The sequence below is a fragment of the Crocodylus siamensis genome, chromosome 4, assembly GCF_052110815.1.
Source record: "Crocodylus siamensis isolate JL-2025a chromosome 4, ASM5211081v1, whole genome shotgun sequence".
In the NCBI taxonomy this organism is placed as follows: Eukaryota; Metazoa; Chordata; order Crocodylia; family Crocodylidae; genus Crocodylus; species Crocodylus siamensis.
In genome coordinates this window covers 243,165,471-243,184,623 of record NC_143398.1, presented here as the reverse complement: position 1 = coordinate 243,184,623, position 19,153 = coordinate 243,165,471, and the positions used below count along the sequence as shown (strand labels likewise).

General features: G+C 43.0%; 1 protein-coding gene across 1 annotated transcript in view; it reads right to left on the bottom strand.

Annotated features, from left to right (window-relative positions):
• The window catches only part of CNTNAP5 (contactin associated protein family member 5), a 465,902-nt gene that overhangs the window by 215,429 nt on the left and 231,320 nt on the right, over window positions 1-19,153 (bottom strand). The window contains exons 5-6 of the mRNA XM_090046063.1: window positions 8,445-8,648; window positions 5,363-5,547 (exon numbers count right to left, since the gene is read on the bottom strand). Coding sequence (XP_089902189.1) covers window positions 5,363-5,547; window positions 8,445-8,648 — 389 coding nt within the window. The remainder of the gene's footprint in view (window positions 1-5,362; window positions 5,548-8,444; window positions 8,649-19,153) is intronic.

Here is a 19,153-nt window from a genome sequence, read left to right as displayed (position 1 = left end):
AGCTGGTCAAGGCAAGACGATTTAAGTTGCAGCCAGGAAAGCTAGATATTAGGGACAAAAATTCTCACTAGCAGGGTAGTGAAGCAGTGGAATGGGTTACCCAGAGGTGGGGGAGTCTTCATCCTTGGAGGTTTTTAAGAACTGGCTAGACAAAGCCTTGGCTAGGGCTGGTCCTGCTTTGAGCAGGGGGTTGGACTGGATGTGACCTCCCGAGCTCCCTTCAACCCTCGTTTTCTATGATTCTCTAGTTCTCACCACTTATAGGTACCACAGCTAGCAGTTAGACCATCATCTCAAGGTCTATATCTTTGCAACAATTGACAGTTGTTGGAGGGGCTCCTCTGCACGTGTTGAATTAAATAATACCGTATTCCTGAGATGTTGTGAGACTGACTTCATTAAGACATTACACTACTTTGTGAGCAGAAGGACATTTACCCTTGCAAGAAGGCAAACACAACTGCAAGGACTGCTCCATATTAGTGCTTCTGTGAAACAAATGTTTCAGAAAGGAAGCATGGAGGGGAGGAAGAGCAAGGTTTTAGCCACCCCCAGGCTGGCTCAGGGTGCAGCCTGTAGGGATGCCACAATGCACATATTATCTCTGCCTGCAAGGGACTTCAGAAATAAGTTGGGCCTGGAGATTCACAATTAATCTGGAGACGCTTTTCTGTCTCTGTGGCACGCATACAGTGGGTACATAAAACATTTTGATTGTGCAGTACACTGAGATTCCTGGCTGAAATGAACCACACGAGTTCAAGGTGCCAACAACTCTCTAGGCCTCTGTTCAATGAAGTCACTGTAAACTCCAGAGTACACAAGAATAGGTCTGAGTGGAAAATTTGCCCTCAACACATAAAGCACTATGTTGTGTTAAGGCAGAAAACATAATATATTTAAACAAACAAGCAAAGAGCACAGAAAGAAACATTCAATATAATATAATATATTCTAATATAATATATAACAATTTCTTCTATGCAAAGAGCACAGAAGAAAACATTTAACATAGTATATTTAAAAAAACAAGCAAAGAAGAAATCACTAGAATTTTTACTGTTCAATATATAATTTACTGGGAGGACTACAGGGTTTGTTAAATGATACTGCTTTAATATTTAGGCACAGTTTCTATTAAGAACGAGTACAATGCTGGCTACATTTTTTTAGACTACAGAGAAGGATATGGATCTTTCAGCTCCAAAATGACATAAAACATTGCCAGAATGTTTGCCAAAATGAGAAACACAAAGGTTATTCTGGGTTCACAACTATAACATTGTGGGTTCGCTTGATAAAAGCTTTTGTATTAGGGGTATGTGAAGCGGGCCCTATTCAATTTGGATTCAGATTCAGCCTGAATCAGGGACAGAGATTGGATTCATTAATTCGGATCACTGTCCCTGATTTGCTTCGGCCGAATATGAATCTGAAGATTCGATGCCGATTCGGAGAATCAGTGATTCGGACCCAGATACAGCTTTAAATGTTTTCTCTACATACCTCAAGTTAGCAGGTGCAGCTCATGAACGCTGCGATGCTGGGGCGCATGGAGTGTCCCACAGGAGTGTGGGGGGATGGGGGGCGTCCACATGTTCAGTGGTGAACCCGGACGTGGACTGGAAGTACTTCAACTTCACTTAGGGGTCTGCCGGGGAGTGCACAAGGATCCCCCCGTGCTCCCTCCAACTTGGCAACTGGCCACAGGGGGACCCCAGGTGCTTCTCCAGACCCAGGAGACACCAGTCACCAACCCGAGGGGGGCGCGTGGAGGGGGGGCTACCTGAAGGGCTTCTGGTCCACTTCTGGGTCTGCTGCCAAGCACACTGGGCAGCCCCCCGTGCTCCTGTGGGACACGCCATGCGCCCCAGCATCGCAGCACTCATGAGCCCCTGATAGCTAGAGGTATGTAGAAAAAACATTTAAAGCTGTGTCTATGTCTGAATCACTGAATCTTTCTGAATCTCTCTGAATCGATTCAGAGGGATCTGATTCGATTTGGAGGGATTAAAGGGTCCTCTGATTTGATTTGGATTCAGAGATTCAGCCACCGAATTGGGCTGACTCTCCACCGAATCAAAACAGGGACTGAAACTTTGCACAGCCCTATTTTGTATGACAACTGAAGGCTTCCATGTATCCCCCTGTTGCAAGGCTGCATCTGGGATACCCTAGAGCCTAAAAATCATAACTTTAAGCTCAGTCCTTGGCCATTGCTTTCCCCAAGCTGTAAACCAAAGCACCATAGGATTCCAGAGCAATGAAAAGGGAGAGCTCATATCTTTCTGCTCCTAAATGATAGTCTATAAGGTACATGCTTAAGGAATATCCCAGCTTTTTCTGAGCAATATTGACTATAATGCATTGCTCAGAGAACAGGATAGCAGATCACTCAGCAATTCTAATCACAACCATTGAATAGCAGTGATATAAATACATGATACCACTCAATAACAATAAAAGACATTTTGCTGGTTGCTTTAAACTGTCAGTCTTAAAACGCCAAGAGAATGTACCTTCAGCTGAGCCATCTATGCAAACTATAAGCTGTTGCACATGACACATCAAAGGAAAAAAGAATTAAGGTTTAAAAAAAAATCAATCTTTCAGAGGTGGAATTTATAGCTCAAATCTATGACTAAATGCTAATTTTCAAAATATTACACTCAATTTGTACGTGTAGAATCCTAATCAAGCTTCATTTACGTGGGCCTTTTTGACACAGAAATTCCTACTGTTCCTATTTCTGGGCTTTGGTGTTTTTTTTTTCCTTTCCGAGTTTCCATCCCCGACCCTCCCCCTTTTTTTTTTTCTTCCTCCTTTTATCAATGTCAACAGCCCTGTAAAAAAATATACAGCATATGGAAGGCACAGAGCGTGCTATGTCCTGCACAAGAACAACTGATAAGAGGTCACCGAGGGATGGCTGTTTAACATTGCAGAAACACTAGAAGCTATTTAAACCATTTTTTTTCCCCTTAGCAATTCCAGTTTCTATCTAAAAGGTTTGTCTACACCCATTGCTGCAATGGTGTGAGAAGACCAGAGAAGACATGTACGTGTGTGCGTGTGTGTAAGGCCAGAGTAAATAAAGCAAAAAATAAATAAAAGAAAACTGCAGAGATAAAACCATCAGCCCTGCTTTGAAGATGAAACCTTAATGAAGGAGCCTTGACGAACTTGTGCCTCTGTTGGATTAATTGATCATTACATGGCAATAAAGAGTGAAACAGTTTTCAACTCCACACCGCTTGCACGTTTGTTATTCACACAAGGGGTCATGCAATAGCAAAGCTGATTTGGGGGCTGAGAATCGTTAGTTCTTGGTTAAATCACTTGGCATTCTTTTTCCTTCATTTTCTGTTCTTTTAACTCTCCTGCTTAGGGACTTTGCACTGGGTTGAAAAAAAAAAAAGCAGGAAAAAAAATCAATATCAATTATACTGCCGCATTATTGAGAAAACAGTTTCCTTAGTGATCAGTAATAATTGTAATTACCAAACTAATGGTCTTATTACCCTTAGCTAGATCTTTAATCCCTTAAGTGTGCTGAGATAAACTTTCATTAGACTTCATTGTCTCTAATGTTAGGTTTGAAATGCTTGAGTCATTCAAATGTGAATCGAAAAACAAACCATGGCAAGTGTTGAGCCGGGGGGGGCAGATTCTTGGTTGATGTACACTGGAGTGCCTGATTGAGGTAGGTGACGGTATACTGATACCAGCTGAGGCTAGCTTCCATAATCTTCACTGAGACACATTTTTGGAAAGTGTGGGCCAACCACACTTCCTCAAACTGCACTGAAGCATCAGCGTTACTTTATACCAACCCCAACGAAATGTAAAAATCTAGAACTCTTGGGTCAGAAATGATACCTTTTATTAGACCGCCTAGGGAATCACAAAAAAAAAACAAACCCCAAACAAAGAAAGCAAAACCCCTCCCAACATCAACAGCACAGCAGGAAGTGATAGGTCACATTTTTGCTGAAAGTGAGAAAATTGCAGGGCTGAATATCGAGGTCGTTCATCTCACAGTCACCGAGGGGCCAATCCTTACATTCTCCTTCTAGTTTTCCAATGGTTCTTCTACTCCTTCTCTGTAAAGGTGACCCCCCACCCACAAGTTAGAAAATATTGTATTTCATCCTTAGGCTGGCTTGTTTGAGAGCCGGCTTGCATTTCAATTTTTTAGCTTCAACTTCTAACCATCTACCAACCTCTTCAGACCATGCATGTTTTACAAAGTTACAAAGTTTCCCTGTCTCCATCACCACAGATCACTGAAGATCCCTAATTTACTCTCATTTACACTTTTTTTTGCCAGCATGGCTTCTTGCCGTGGAAGGGAAATTCTCAACAATGGAGTGCAAGCCAGGCATCAGAGGATGTTTCTCCCTGATAAAACCCTGTCTTGGGTGTTTGCTTCACTGGTTCCCTACACCTGCCATCTCTACAGAGAAGGTTGCTTGCCTTCATCTTCAAGCTGGGGACAGCTACAGACCTGCCAGTGGCCAGGTGGATTAAAAGCAGGACCATGAGCACAAACAGCTTGTCAGGAACAAAGAAAACTAATAATTTATCCACTGGAGTGGAAACCAGATTCTATTCCACCCCTTACGTGTATAAGTGGCCGTAGTCAACTAGGTGAGACTATTGCCCACTGCTTCAAACCCTCATGCAAAAGGTGTGTGGGTCCCCTGCTTTTTGTGTGTGTGTGTGTGTGACTCAGCCTTCAGGGTCAGATGAGCGTGTCGTACAAACGCTGATGCACTCATGGATTTTCAGGACTTGAGCAGGAGAGAATCAAATCACGTGTAGGTGCATAAGTCTGCTCACGTGCCTAATAGATGGAATAGGACCTGGCCCTTGGAGATCTGCCACCGATGTAGGTGATTTTGCTGTAGCATCGCTCCTCTTCCTTGAATACTGTATGGCACCTCTGGGCCAAGCCAAGGAGAGCTGCCAAGACGCATGTGCCAAATCCTGGATACGAGCATGCATCCAAGCCTGCTCTCAGACTTAGTCCTGCTTATTGGCATTTGCTCAGGGCTTGTCCAAAGCAGTTATATTGCCCAATTCTCAGGATCTGGTGCACGCAGAAAAAAAAAGATAAGGATGGAGGCTGTGTAGATGTACCCTCAGTCCCAATGTACAACATCGTGACTGCAGCTAGGATCTAATGCAGTGCTCACAGGGTAAATGATGTGATGCGACCTGAGCTGGTTAACAATGAAGGCAAGCTTTATGGGCAAGGGGAACCATATCTGGAAGAGATTTCTGCTGCTGGGGAAGCCCAAGTATGTTTGCTCAAGCTCAGACTCTCCTGCGAGGGCATAAGCCACGAGACCTGACGCACCTCATAGTCGATGTCCAGGTGATCCGAGTCCCCCTTGGTTCGGAAATGCTGAGTGTGCTTGTCTACCGTGAAGTTCACCTGCTTGTTGAATCGCTCAATCAGAACAGAGTGCCAATGCTGGTCATCCAGGAGGCTGCCCAGGGTGACGGACGTGTGGCTGTTGCTGAAACGCAGCTTGGCATCTCCTGGAGGGGCAGAGACAGGCAGAGGACACTGTCGTGAGTCCAGGGACCTTGAACAGAAGCACTTAAGGCTCAATAGTGCTCATCGTTTATGTGCTACCAAACGGCCTTTTATACTCACACCCCAGTAAACCAGACCCAGCATAAAACCCAGGCTGGATTTTTTGGGAGCTGCTCTTTTTTTTTTTTTTTTTTGAGGGCAAGAACTTCTTGATTGCAAACTTCTTGATCAGGAACAAGAAGGGGATTGCGCCAGGATACTTCATGCACTGCCCTCTGCGCCACTAGAGCCTGTTCCTTGGCCTGGACGGACATTTGAGAACCTAACATTTAACAGCTCAGCCCAGACTGCATAACAATCTGCTGCCCTGTAGCCTAACAGATTACCCTGACTTTTCAGTTCTTACTGCTCACTTTTTGCATTTTGGCAAACAACATATACCTAAGCCTCTTCAGTGAAAACACAACAAACCAAGCAATGGCCATGAACACGAGTATTTTCAGCAAGGTAATTCCAGTGCATCTAAACAAAAACAGATCCTTAGATAGGGCCAGATTTCGGTCTTCACTGCACTGGAAAATATCTGTACTAACTCTACCAAAATGAGTAAAGTAACCCCACTTCACCTAAAAACTCCAACGATAGAAGAATCAAGCTCAGGTCTTAAAGAGCTAAATTCTCTTCTATTCCCCCACTAGCCGCATGCCTTAATATTTCAAAGTTTCCATGGCAATGGAACGATGCACATTCCAAAATGATTAATTACACTGCCTATAAATTCAAATCTGTGCCTCCAAATACACCCGGGCCTGACATACACATTCATAAAATTTGTGATGGCTGAAATCCAGATTCCAATCTTGCAGCACAGACCCATTGCTGAATGAAATATTTTATCTTTGAGACTCAGCAATCATGTAACCGCTCACCAAACAAAATAAAAATCAAACAAAATATATAACCATGGTGTCAAGTTCCTATCCCAAGGTTAAAACCTAAGGGTACAGACATGCAATTCTTGGTCACCAGTATAGTTTGCATTCCTTTTGCATTGATTTGGTCACCCGTGTTGTCTTTTACTAATAAAAGTCAAACTACACTGATTTTGTTCACAGATGTAAACTGCACTATCATCTGCGGTGAAATAATCAGCTTATCTCAGAGTAGCAGTCTGCCATTATAATACCATGCCTGTAGGTGGCAGAGAAGCAGGTCATCATTTTCCCAAAAAGCCATTCCCAAAAAGTCAGCTGCAGTTAACTACAGCTGGGGGGCACACGATATATCCACGGATGTCACTCAAAACTGCATCGTGACTACCGTTTTCCCACCGTGAAATTTCATAGTGACAGAGTGCAATGACCTTCACCAAGCTAAGTCTGTATATTTATAGTAATATGAGGGTGTATTCCACTCTTCCACTGGCATAAAATTAGATCAGACCAGTATAAACACACTGGGTGTCTGTATTCTTAATCTCCTCTGAAGGACGAGGAGAAACCAGTGGTACCAGAGAATCCAGCATCCACAACTCCATCGTGAAAAGGTTATTGGCACATGCAATGCCCCTTTAAATAACATCCAACAGAAATGCAGGATGATTCTTTCTACTCTTAAAATACAAAGCAAGTTTACGTAAGAAATCCCAAGGAGCTGTGGAAAATTGTTATTGGCACTTCACACAAACACAATTAAGCATGAAGGGAGAAATGCAGAAGGACTTATTAACAACTTCTGTTTTAGTACTTTCAGTTGGTCCCGACTGATGACTGAGTGCTAATGCCTACAGACATAAACAGAGGATGCTGCTTCGTTTCTCACTGGCTTTGTCTGCACAAGGGAGTTTTACTAATATGGCCCCTCTTCCCATCCTGGAGTCAGCTCTCCCAACTAAAATTGGAAGCTACAGAGGACAACAGTAAATGCACTGGGAAGAAGTAAACAACCGCTGACCGTATGGCTACCTTCAGGAGTAATGGTGATGGGAAATTTAGAACAATAAAACCCAAAGCAGAAGAAGGTAGTTAGCTATATTAGTCTGAAGAGCATGTTCACACAATGTCTGTAGGCTCCCTCTAATGGTTGCTTTGAATGGGAGGTTGTTATAGTTGCTGTTTTCGGTTAATGGGTATTGTTCAGCCAGTATGCGCTCATGCTTTTAATTGGCGAAGTCCATACTGACATCCCACAAAAAAGACCATCATCCTAGAGGCACCTCTTTTTCCTCTAAGAGAGAGACAGCAGGGGAAACTGTCCAACACGCTGCCAAACAAAACTGTTTCACCGCAAGCGCTAAAAGAAACATGAATACCCAACTATAACTTGGCGCCACTGGGTTGTTCAAGCAAAAATTAAAACAGTGAAGTAGAGCCAGAAAGAGAGGTTGAAAATTAGGGAAATCTCTCTCTTACCTACAGATGCCCCTGTGTAGAATTGCCCATAAGTTTTGACTTCTGCTAGTTAAAGGAAAGTCCATTTATCTTCTATTTTTGCTCCTATACTGCACAGAGGAAGAACATTCATGCTGGCATTCGACTTTGCTGCACATAATACCCCCTTATGGGTAATGCGATAGTCCTTCCAGCCAAATAAAAATGTATAGCAGGTATCCACTGAAGAGGAACCGAGCCAAACTTTCTCTTATGCCTTCATCCTAACATGAGCATACAATGATGGGGTCTCTTCTTTTCCTGGTTCTAACCAAACCTTAGAAGCAAGTGTATTGCACGGCAATGCACTAAAAAAGGGTCCCAGTAGGCTTTTCCTATTTGCATAACTACTACGGTATCAGTTGGGCTTCCTAGACACTGCCCTAATAAAAATAACAATATGCAGCTAAACCCATAAATAAAATACAACTCTCAACATGACAATATTAGAAAACACAAACAGGTCTTACCCAGGTTAATATGTAAGGAGAGTTTCCCTTTCTGCAACTCCAGAGTAATGTAGTCTCCACGCTGTCCTTCTCCATGGAATAGGACTCCATCTCCCTGCATGCTCTTGAACTTCAGGGAAACCACGTCTTTGAAGGTGCTCATCAGTTTTTGATTGAATCTGTACAGTAAGGAACTCCTGCCATCAAAATCCGCTATATCCGATTCTAGGTTGGGGGGTGGAAAAGAAGATGGTTTGATCAAGAACTTTAACGGTGCAATAATATTAAAGTCTTCTTTGATTTCACTGGAAGTTAAGAGGATACAACAGCTAAGAAAACCAAGAACTGCCATCAGACATCACATTCATGGCCTTTCAAATGTTTGGTCTTTTCCATCTGCTTTCATCCCATTTTTGAATATCAAACATGTCGAAGACGAGCTCATCGGACTCTTCTAGTTTTCTTTCCTCTACCTGCTGTAGAGCTTTTGTATTCTCCATTTCTCCACTTTTTCAATTTTATCAGACTCCCAACACCAGCAGGAGCATATCACCTTTCATGACTGTTGGTTTTTTTTGTTCTAAGCTTTCTCAAGACATTAGTATAAACACCCTTAGTTCTTGGGTCCCATTCAAAAGTCCATAAAAGTTCTTATATAGAGCTAAAGATAGATAGATATAGACATGTAAGTCCTATACGGAGACACTCAAATGATGTCTCCATCAACCATTGTATTCAAATAGGTATCATATTACCCAAACCTAAATGCTGGTTTCAAATCACCTTATCTATCATGCTGTCACAAGCTAATTGTTGGCTGAGTCATTCTCATTCTAGCTCAAACAGCTTCAAAGGGATTTCAGTGGCACTTAAGGTATCTAACCCAATTTTGTATCCTTGAAATTCTCATTGTTAGATACTCAGGTCATTGAAACTCTGTCCCATGATGACCAAAACCAATCTGTCATTTCAATAATTACATTTAATACTTCCATTTCTCAATAAAGTTGCTTGAAGTGCAAACCCCAAAAAGCTGGTATTATTTAATAAATTAGATGCATTTAACATTCAATTTCAAAATAAATTTAAATTAAATTTAAAACCAGAAAGTTAAAAATGCTGGTTCTGCACATTTTTAATTGACTTCTAATCCCCTTTCAAATGCAACTTGACACAAATCCTGAGAAAACAAAAACATTATCCTATAATATTGAAAATAAGGGATGCTTATTTCTCACATAAAAAATGAATTAAAGAAATTTTAATTAAAGAAAATGTTTTTGAAAAAATCCTATTGGTCTAATAAAAGATACCATCTCTACTGTGAGTCCTGATTTCCTGAACATAATGATGTAAATGTTCAGAATCTGAATTAAGTGCATGTTTACCTGTATAGGTATTTGAATAGATGTAAGAGTATATTGTGTACTTTCCTGCTTATCAAAAAGTACCAAAGGATTTATATGTTTGCAAATCAATCCGCCTACCCATCAGGAAGACACTATTTGGAATTATGTTGACATTATTTAACTATTATTGCAATCTATGTTGTCTCTTCTTTAGAGAAGATAAACACGAGTGTGTCTGAACTACATACCAACATTTTAAAAGGCCTGCCTTTAAAAATTATTATAAGTTGAAAATAAAATAGAAATCAAGGATTTGTTCTCATGGAAACCAGCAAAGATGACTTCTGGATGTCAAAACAACACAATTTATATGAATGTAGAACAACAGGCATCCAGATAAATGCTTCATGCTACGCACATAGAACTCAAAATGTCTGCTTTATGAGAAATGTTGGCATTGTAAGTCATAGAAATAATTAAAAACAAACAAACAAACAAACCATGAAACAGAAACTCCAGGTTTTATACAAATTCTCTCTCAGAATTTTAACATCCGGTTTGGGGATCTCAATATTTTATGTTTCAAAGAGGATTGAAGCCTGAACGCTGGCCTCTTGTTTCCCCCAGCTAAACAAATTGGTCTGACAAAAGTCATCACTTTATTTCTTCTCTCATAACCCCGGGGCATCACGGCTGCAACATCACCATCACTATAAAATTTGATTTAAACTTTTAAGGGAAGAGGCTGGTACTGACTCGAAGTTTTGCGCCTTATTACACTAGTTTGATACTTTGACACTTGGTGTCAAGCTGTATCATTACAATACAAACAGAAGATGTGTTTCTCTAGGAGTACACTACTCGAGCAGTACAAAGTACAACCCTTACAGATTTTAAGACAGAATAAAAATAAACTATTCAGCGTTCATGTCACGGATGACATTTGAGTAGGCACCGAGAATATTATGCACTACAACTGCAGAGGCGCCATGAAACAATGCAAAATAAATACAAAGTAGAAAAATACATGTCAACACTACGGATGACTGTTTTGAATTTTTTAAAAAAAAAAACAAATGTTTCCCCACACTAATTCCTACTGAAATCAACTTTCCGCAAAGAACAATTTTATTGAATTAATATTTTCAAATTGACACAGCATTCATGAACATTTCCCCACCATCTCTAATCAGAAATGATGAGCACAGAACAGACATGAGTCTGGATCGCCCAAAAGATATCAATGAAGCAGAGGATCTATTGTGTATCCTACTATAACCTTGTACAGCGTTTCACAGCAAGCTATAGAAAGAAATAATGACACTGCTTAAGTGCAAGGGTTTCCGATGAATAAAGGGTATTCAGACAGACATCCCAAGTTTTAAACGCTTGTCATGCCTCTCACCTTTTTAAGGATCACACATTAGTCACTGTCTGCTTTAGGTAATGGCATTAGCCACTATTTGCAGTTCATCCCTAGCACTGGCAAAGCACAGTAGCAAGAAAAAAGCGACTCCGGTGGAACTTTGCCTCAGTGATGAAAGAACTGAGGACTTTTGGGGAATAAAGAATAAAGACTGAAAGACAAACGTGACCTATAAATGCTAATGCTCTGACATGCAGAAGTCATTAGTGGCAGTCTGCATGACAGCAAATCACTGGCTTACCATTTACACATAACAAGATGAACAGAAACTCTACAGGGACTCTAAAAAACCATTTGAACATTATTTCTCCAGGGTTGGGGGGGGGGAGTGTTGCCTTTTTTAAGGAACGCACAGAATCTATTTGGAAGTCAAAGACCAGGAATTTGAGAGCATTTGACCAGGAGATCTTTAGAACAAAACAAGCCAAAAGCACTATGTAGGAAATAATTGGGTATGGCCTCCAAGTGAATAGATTAGATTACACTTGTTTTGTTCTTAATGACCTCTATAAAATATTGCTGGATATTAATATAACACAAGATCCTAGGAAAATACAGCTGGAAGGGAACCGATGAGGTGGTCTAGTTTAGTGACCTGCTCAAGGCAGGATCACCCTGACTAAACCATGTCCCTAATGTCTATGAAATCCATGTGTGTTGTGTGTCTGTCCAACCTGCTCTTGAAAACTTCTAGGGGGATGGGAGATTTCACAGCTTCTCTGAATAGCCTAGCCCAATGCCTGTCCACCACCATAGCTAGAACTTGGTTCCTCATCGCCAACCAAACTTTTCTCTGCTGCACTTTGTGACCACTACTCCTAGCCCCATCCTCTGCACAGAGAAAAGAGTATCCAACATGACAGCCTTACTTCAAAAAGACAGTCTCTTTCCTTTGAGACAGAAGAGAGCCTTCATGGATATATGCATATGCTTGTAGGTGCATGCATGTTAGACAAGGGACTGCTAAATCTCAAAGATTGCAGAGTTCGTGCTGCTCCAAGTTGCTTTGCTCGCCTTCATACTTCTCCATACTTCCAGATATTCCCATCTGCAAAACTGGAATGAAGCCATACCTTCTGTTGCAAGAATCCTTACAAATTGTTCCTGCTTTTGGCTTGGAAATATGGCAGGAGTCTCCTTTCCTGTGATCTGCAGGTGTTTCTGGTCTCAGACCAGAAGAAATATGAACATAGTAAAAAAGCGCCAAGCTTGTAGTTCAGTATAGGTTGCGGCCCAAGGGCTGGACTTTCTGTTATTCCCCCTTGAATCAGCTTGCCCAGCGCTAATCACACATTCAAACACTAAAGCAACTCCACATATGGCATGAAGAATACTTTGAAGAAAGGATTATTTTCCACCTGGAAAGCACCCAGAGTGCACAACTATCCTTCTGCCGGCAAACTAGTATATTCGATTTGTCAACTTGCGGTGCCAAACACGCTGACCAGCCCAGAGCAGAGATGTCCAACCTAGGGAAGAGTGACCTCTCCTTCCATAGAGTACTGAGCACAAAGGCAGCCGTGTTCAGGGACAGGACACATGCCACATCTTTTTTTAAGGAGACTTCCTTTCAGCTCCGATGGGTACATGATAAGGTCCAGCCCCGGCAAAACAGGGCTTGCAACCCCATCATTTTGCAGAAGCATCTACAAAGCATTCACCACATAAGGATGGGCAGATGAACAATTTTACCCTTCCTTTGGTGACTTCATCAAACCCTTTCAAATACAGACTACAGCAATTCTCAAGAGTCTCATCCCCTGGCTGGCTTCACTGGTTTTCCTCTTGCTCCAACATTTTTTGCAAAACCACATGGTTCAGGAGAGAAAGGGTCTTTGGGACAGATACGTCTCTTCCCTCATTCGCTTTGAGGTTTCCTTGCTCACAGGTCAAACAATGAATTTATCTGAACACTACCCTAACCCCGTGCTCTGATAACATGCTTCATCCCCATCACCAGTAGAGCTGCATCTCTTAAGGAGCAATAATTTGGCCATTTGTCTTTGTTCACTGCTATGAACACTCCAGAGCAATCCTGCAATCCCCATCTTACTTCATGGGCTGTTCTCTTTGATGCATTAATTTTATCTTGGCACAAAGGAATGAAAATAAAGAAAGAAAAAAGCATTAAAAGGAAAGGGTATGGCACAGGGCTTTTATTGTAATTGCCTCCAAAAACACAATATTCCATTGTATTCCCAGCAGCTCTGTCTGCTGAAAATGAGAAAACAGACCCTTGAACCACAGGAACCGTCACTCCCAAGGCGAGGAGGGTCACATCCCACTACTGTTTCTCTCATGGCTTCCCGGCCTGTTAGCTGAATTTGTTCCTCATCTTCCGATGCCTTTTTTGCTATTACCCAGTTTGTAGAATTTGATCGGTGTTGTCAATGCAACCATAAATCTTACCCTGTGAAATACTGGGTTCAGCAGGATTTTCCCTACGTTAAACTAGGACGCCCTTTCTCAAATATACCGATACCCCTATTTTCCTCTCAACATCCCAAACAATCAATTTACCATTTGTCCACATGTCTCCTGCCACAACTCCAGCCATTTGTTATAATCACAAAACTCTTAAGGATGCAGTAATAGTGTGTCCATGAGAGTTTACATGATAATCCCCAAAGCAATGAAATTTCCATTTAACTTGTGACATTTACTATGTAGGCTAGAAACTTTACAGCAGACTTCAGAACTGGGTCATTTCTTCGTTATGGTGTTGAGGATGCTGGGTAAAAATGTCTCTTCATCTATTTTTAGAGAACAGGAGGAGAAATTCCTTTGCATTTAAGTTTGTATGAATGTGTGTGTTTGAAGAGAAGAAAGCATCTGAAGTTGCAAAGAGATGCTGTATTTGTCCTGAGAAAAAGCACTGCGTCTCATGATGACCCTACAGATGTTACAAGACCAGTATCCCACCCTGAGTTCTGACAAAGTATGTGAAATGCCGTGGGGTGCATCTGTAAAGTTTTTGAGGGTCATCACCTAATAGACTGTCCCAGCTGGGTGCTCTCATTAGTCATCTACGGGCAAAAGAGAAGCACTGGACATTGCAAGCACTTTTTTTTACAACTTTTATGTATTATTTATTAATTCTAACCTGATTTTGCATCCCTCTGAAAGCAGTAGAACAAGTACCATTGAGGGGAGCATGTGAGCGCATTCTTCAGTTTCCACAGCTCCAGTGATTTAAGCCTAATTTATTTTCCAGAGACCAATCGATCAATCTATCTCTATATAAATAGCTAGCTAGCTAGCTAGATATATCTTTATCTACACCTATCTATATAGACATCTATACTTATATAGAAGTGACAAGACAGAGAGGAAAGGCAGGGGTGGGGAGGTTGCGCTCTATGTCAAAAACACCTCACAACATGAAGGATTAGCTTCAAGTTAGAGGAGGGTCAGGCGGAGACACTGGGGGTCAAACTACAGGGCGGGTGTGGTGAAAGGGACCTTACGATGGGTGTCTACTATAGACCACCCAACCAGGAGGAAGAGCTGGACCGGGACTTCTCCGGTCAGCTTATGGAGGCGGTTAGGTCAAGGGATGTTATTGTCATGGGTGACCTAAACTACCCAGACATTTCCTGGGAGGAGCAGGCAGCCAGGTCTCACCGCTCGCGTAGGTTCCTGGCTGTATTACAGGACCTTCACCTTATCCAGGAAGTGCACAGCCTCACTGGGGGCAATGCCTTTCTGGACTTAGTCCTGGCCATTGGTGATGACCTGGTGAGGGGACTGCAGGTCCTTGACCACCTGGGCATAGTGATCATCACCTGCTGGATTTCACTATCCAATGCAGGGTGTCAAGGGCTTGCACAAAAGTTAATGCCCTTGATTTCAGAAGGACCAACTTCAATGAGCTTCACAGATTAGTGGGGGAGGCACTGAGGGCCCAGAAGGTAGAGGAAATGGGAGTCCATGAGGGATGGTTGTATCTTCAGGCGGCGATCCTCTAGGCTCAGAGGATAAAGTCCTTGAGAGAAGCAAGGGGGGTAAGAGTGCTCAGAAACCCGCTTGGCTCAGCAAGGGCATTCAGCAATGCCTGAGGATTAAAAGGGGGGCGTACAACCAGTGGAAGGGAGGAGCTATCACCAAGGAGCAGGACTCCTCCTCAGCCTGGGAGAGTAAGAGGGCTATTAGGAAGGCCAAGGCAGAGATGGTACTCAGGCTAGCGTCCAGGATTAAGGACAACAAAAAGTCCTTTTTCAAGTACATTGGGAGCAAGAAAAGGGCACCATGCAACGTAGGACCCTTGCAAAACTCAAATGGTAATCATGTGGCTACACCAGACGAGAAAGCTGATATTTTTCACAGTTTCTTTGCCTCCGTATTCCTTGACCAGGGACCGGGACATCCCACCTACCAGAGGTAGGGACAGTCTCAGGAATAGCTCTGTCAGACCTTCAGTCAGAGCAGATGTAACTAGGGATCTTCTGGAAGGGGTGGACATTTTTAAATCTGCAGGTCCAGATGCCCTCCACCCAAAGGTGTTCAGGGAGCTGGCAGGAGTCATCGCAGAGCCCTTGGCCCAGCTGTATGAGCATTCATGGTCATCTGGCCAGGTGCCAAAGGACTGGAAAGTAGCTAATGTGGTCACAATTTTGAATAAAGGGAGGGAGGAGGAGCCAAGTAACTATAGGCCCTTAAGCCTCACCTCAGTGCTCAGGATGATCTTGGAGAGAATCATCAAGGAGCACATCTGTGGGGGGCAGCAGGGGAGATCATGCTCAGGGGCAACCAGCATGGGTTCATCAAAGGCAGGTCCTGCTTGACCAACCTGGCTGCCTTTTATGACCAAGTGACTAAATCCTTGGATGATGGTGTCGCCGTGGACGTAGTCTTTCTAGACTTTAAGAAGGCCTTCGACACTGTCTCTCACCCCATCCTCATCAATAAATTAAGCGACTGTGGCATTGATGCCTGCACAGTTGGATGGGTCAAAAATTGGCTGATGGGGCGCACCCAGAGAGTAGTGGTGGACGGGTCGTACTCAGCCTGGTGAGATGTGAGCAGTGGGTTCCCCCGGGGCTCGGTCCTCCGGCCCGCGCTGTTTCACATCTTCATCAGTGACTTGAACAAGGGGTGGAAAGCAGCTGTCCAAGTTTGCTGATGACACTAAGATGTGGGGTGAGGTGGACACACGTGAAGGGAGAGACAGGCTGCAACTAGATTTAGACAGACTACAAAAGTGGGCAGATGAGAATAGGATGGGGTTCAACGTAGACAAATGCAGCGTGCTGCACCTTGGCAGAAGGAATCCACAGCGCACAGACAGGCTGGGGAGTTCCTCTCTTGAAAGCACAGAGGCGGAAAGGGATCTTGGAGTCATTATTGACTCAAAGATGAACATGAACCACCAATGCCAGGCCATAGCCAGTAAAGCCAACCATACCTGTCATGCATCCAAAGGTGCATCTCAAGCTGCTCCAGTGAGGTGATCCTCCCCCTCTATGCGACTGGTCAGGCCGAAGTTGGAGTATTGCATCCAGTTACGGGCGCCACACTTCAAAAGGGATGTGGCCAGCCTGGAGAGGGGTCAGAGGAGGGCCACCTGCTTGGTGAGCGGGCAGCAGGACAGGCCATATGAGGGGAGACTGAGGGACCTGAACCTGTTCAGCCTCGGCAACAGGAGGCTGAGAGGGGACCTGTTGGCTGCCTACAAACTCATCAGGGGGGATCATCAGCAAATAGAAAGAGCCCTTTTCTTCCCAGCACCACCTGGGGTGACAAGGAACAATGGTAATAAGCTGATGGAAAACAGGTTTAGGTTAAAGATCAGAAGGCAATATTTTACAGTTAGGGTGGCCAATATCTGGAATCAACTTCCCAGGGAAGTGGTCCTCACCCCTACCTTGGGCAAATTCAAGAGGAGGTTGGATGATCACCTGTCTGGGGTCTTGTGACAGGGGGTCAGGCTAGATGATCTGATCAGGTCCCTCCTGACACTAGCTACTATGAAACTATATATAGAGAGAGATATCTAGTTAGATAGATATCTATATACCTATCTATATAAACCTCATTGTATAATATTTTAAAGGACCAGCAAAAATCAGCATCCTGAGTGCTCACAGTATTTAAAAGGACATAAAACAAAGGATTCTTAGCTATTTTTAAAATGTTTGATAAGTGGTTTACTTGTTACATGTAGAATTATCTGTGCAAATTTCTTAATCCTAAAAACATACTCGGTAATAATAATTAAGAAGGCATATTGGCCACCATTAAAAAGACCAGCATGATGCATTAATAGGACAGCTTTCAGAATCAAGTGCTAATATTTAATGAATATTGGCTCATCAGGGACAGCCACTGTCCATTTCACTTCTATGTAATATTTGTTTTCACCCCTGGTAAAATGGCATTGTCTAAGCACTGGCCATTTTATTTATTGATATATTAGCTTTATCTGCTGGCATTCTCAGAAAAGGTTTTGGGCAATTTACAATATGATAGACAGACACAAAGATGGAAAACAAAACAAAACCAAGCAAATTAAAATAAAATATTAAAATAAGTACTACAAAACAACTGCCTAAAAAAAATCATAATTCCAAAGCAATACTCATCCAAACACTCCCCTGCTTCTGACTAAAGACAATGTTTCCCTTAGGCCAATCCAACCCTGCTTTCCAAGCTATATTTGGTACCACCAGAAAAGAAAACAATCTTCTCCCACCATATTCTCTCCGATCCCTACCCACTACCACCCCTGTGTTTCAGGGCCAGGGGGCTCTCCTCAACCCCCTACTTTCCCTCCAAGAGCAGCTATACATCCATCTCTCAAAAGTGTGTCTGTTCTCTAAATTCACTCATCGTTCCCTTCTCTCCCAATGGAAATACATTGTTTAATTAGCTGGAACGATGGAACAATAGAACGATAGATAGACCAAGCAATACAGTAAAACACCCCTTTCTCCATCTCTCACCCTGCTGAAGGGCAACACCGAATGATCTAGAATTACTGCCTCCTCCAATGCATGGCCTACACAGTGGTCGCCATTGAAAGAAGACCTCTGCCAGCAGCTACAGTAAAAAGACTTGGTCCTGGAAGCTCTTCAAAATGTGAAGCATGGAGCTCAAGCTCAGCCTAAAAGCACAGCAAGAGTCACACCCTTCCGATTAGCTGTCTAACTATGGTATTGATACAGCCTCTAAGGAGCAATGACTCTCAAGCCATTTGTGTAGTTGCTCTCCTTTCTCTTAACAACGGAGGGGGTCAAAAAGAAGCAGGGGGAAGGAGAGATGCCCTGACAAACCACAGGCCTTATGGGAATCTCACAAGGTGCATGCTTCCTTCCCTGGCTACGCTCCTAAGCCAGGAGGTAGAAGTGAATTGGCAGCCCTGTTAGTGCAAGATGATGTTCCCCTGTGTTTCCCTGTATCCTCTGCCTGTGAGCTAGACCCCAAAACTTACTGAAATCAAGTAGAAAGATTCCTACAGACTTCAGTGGGTCTGGGAACAGACCCTTGAGTCTTGTGCACCTTGACGATTCCTTCAGGTCAGGGAGGTCAAACTCACCATGGGCTCTGGGCTAGATCCTGACTTCCTGGGCCATGTGCATTGAGGTCCACACCCTTGAGCTTCCAGGAACAGTTCCACCACCTCGATCTGGCCTCTTTGACACCCCTGCTTTACTTCATTTTGGCAAGAAAAAGGGGCCTTGGTGGAATTCTGCATCAGTCCTTTAAGTCACAGCCCCTTTCCACTGCAAGATTAATGCGAGTGAGAATGAGGCCTCATATGGGCAACATGTTATGCCTATACGATGAAGCCCATAGTGGCACTTTAAATGCAATATCACCTTGTGCATGGGATAGTAAATAATTCTGGTATTTTAGAAACTACAGTGTGGCACCTGTTGGCAATTTAAAGCTTTTAGGATGACTGCTAAAGAGTGAAAACTTCACATACATCCTGGGAAATCCAGGGGACTTCTCTC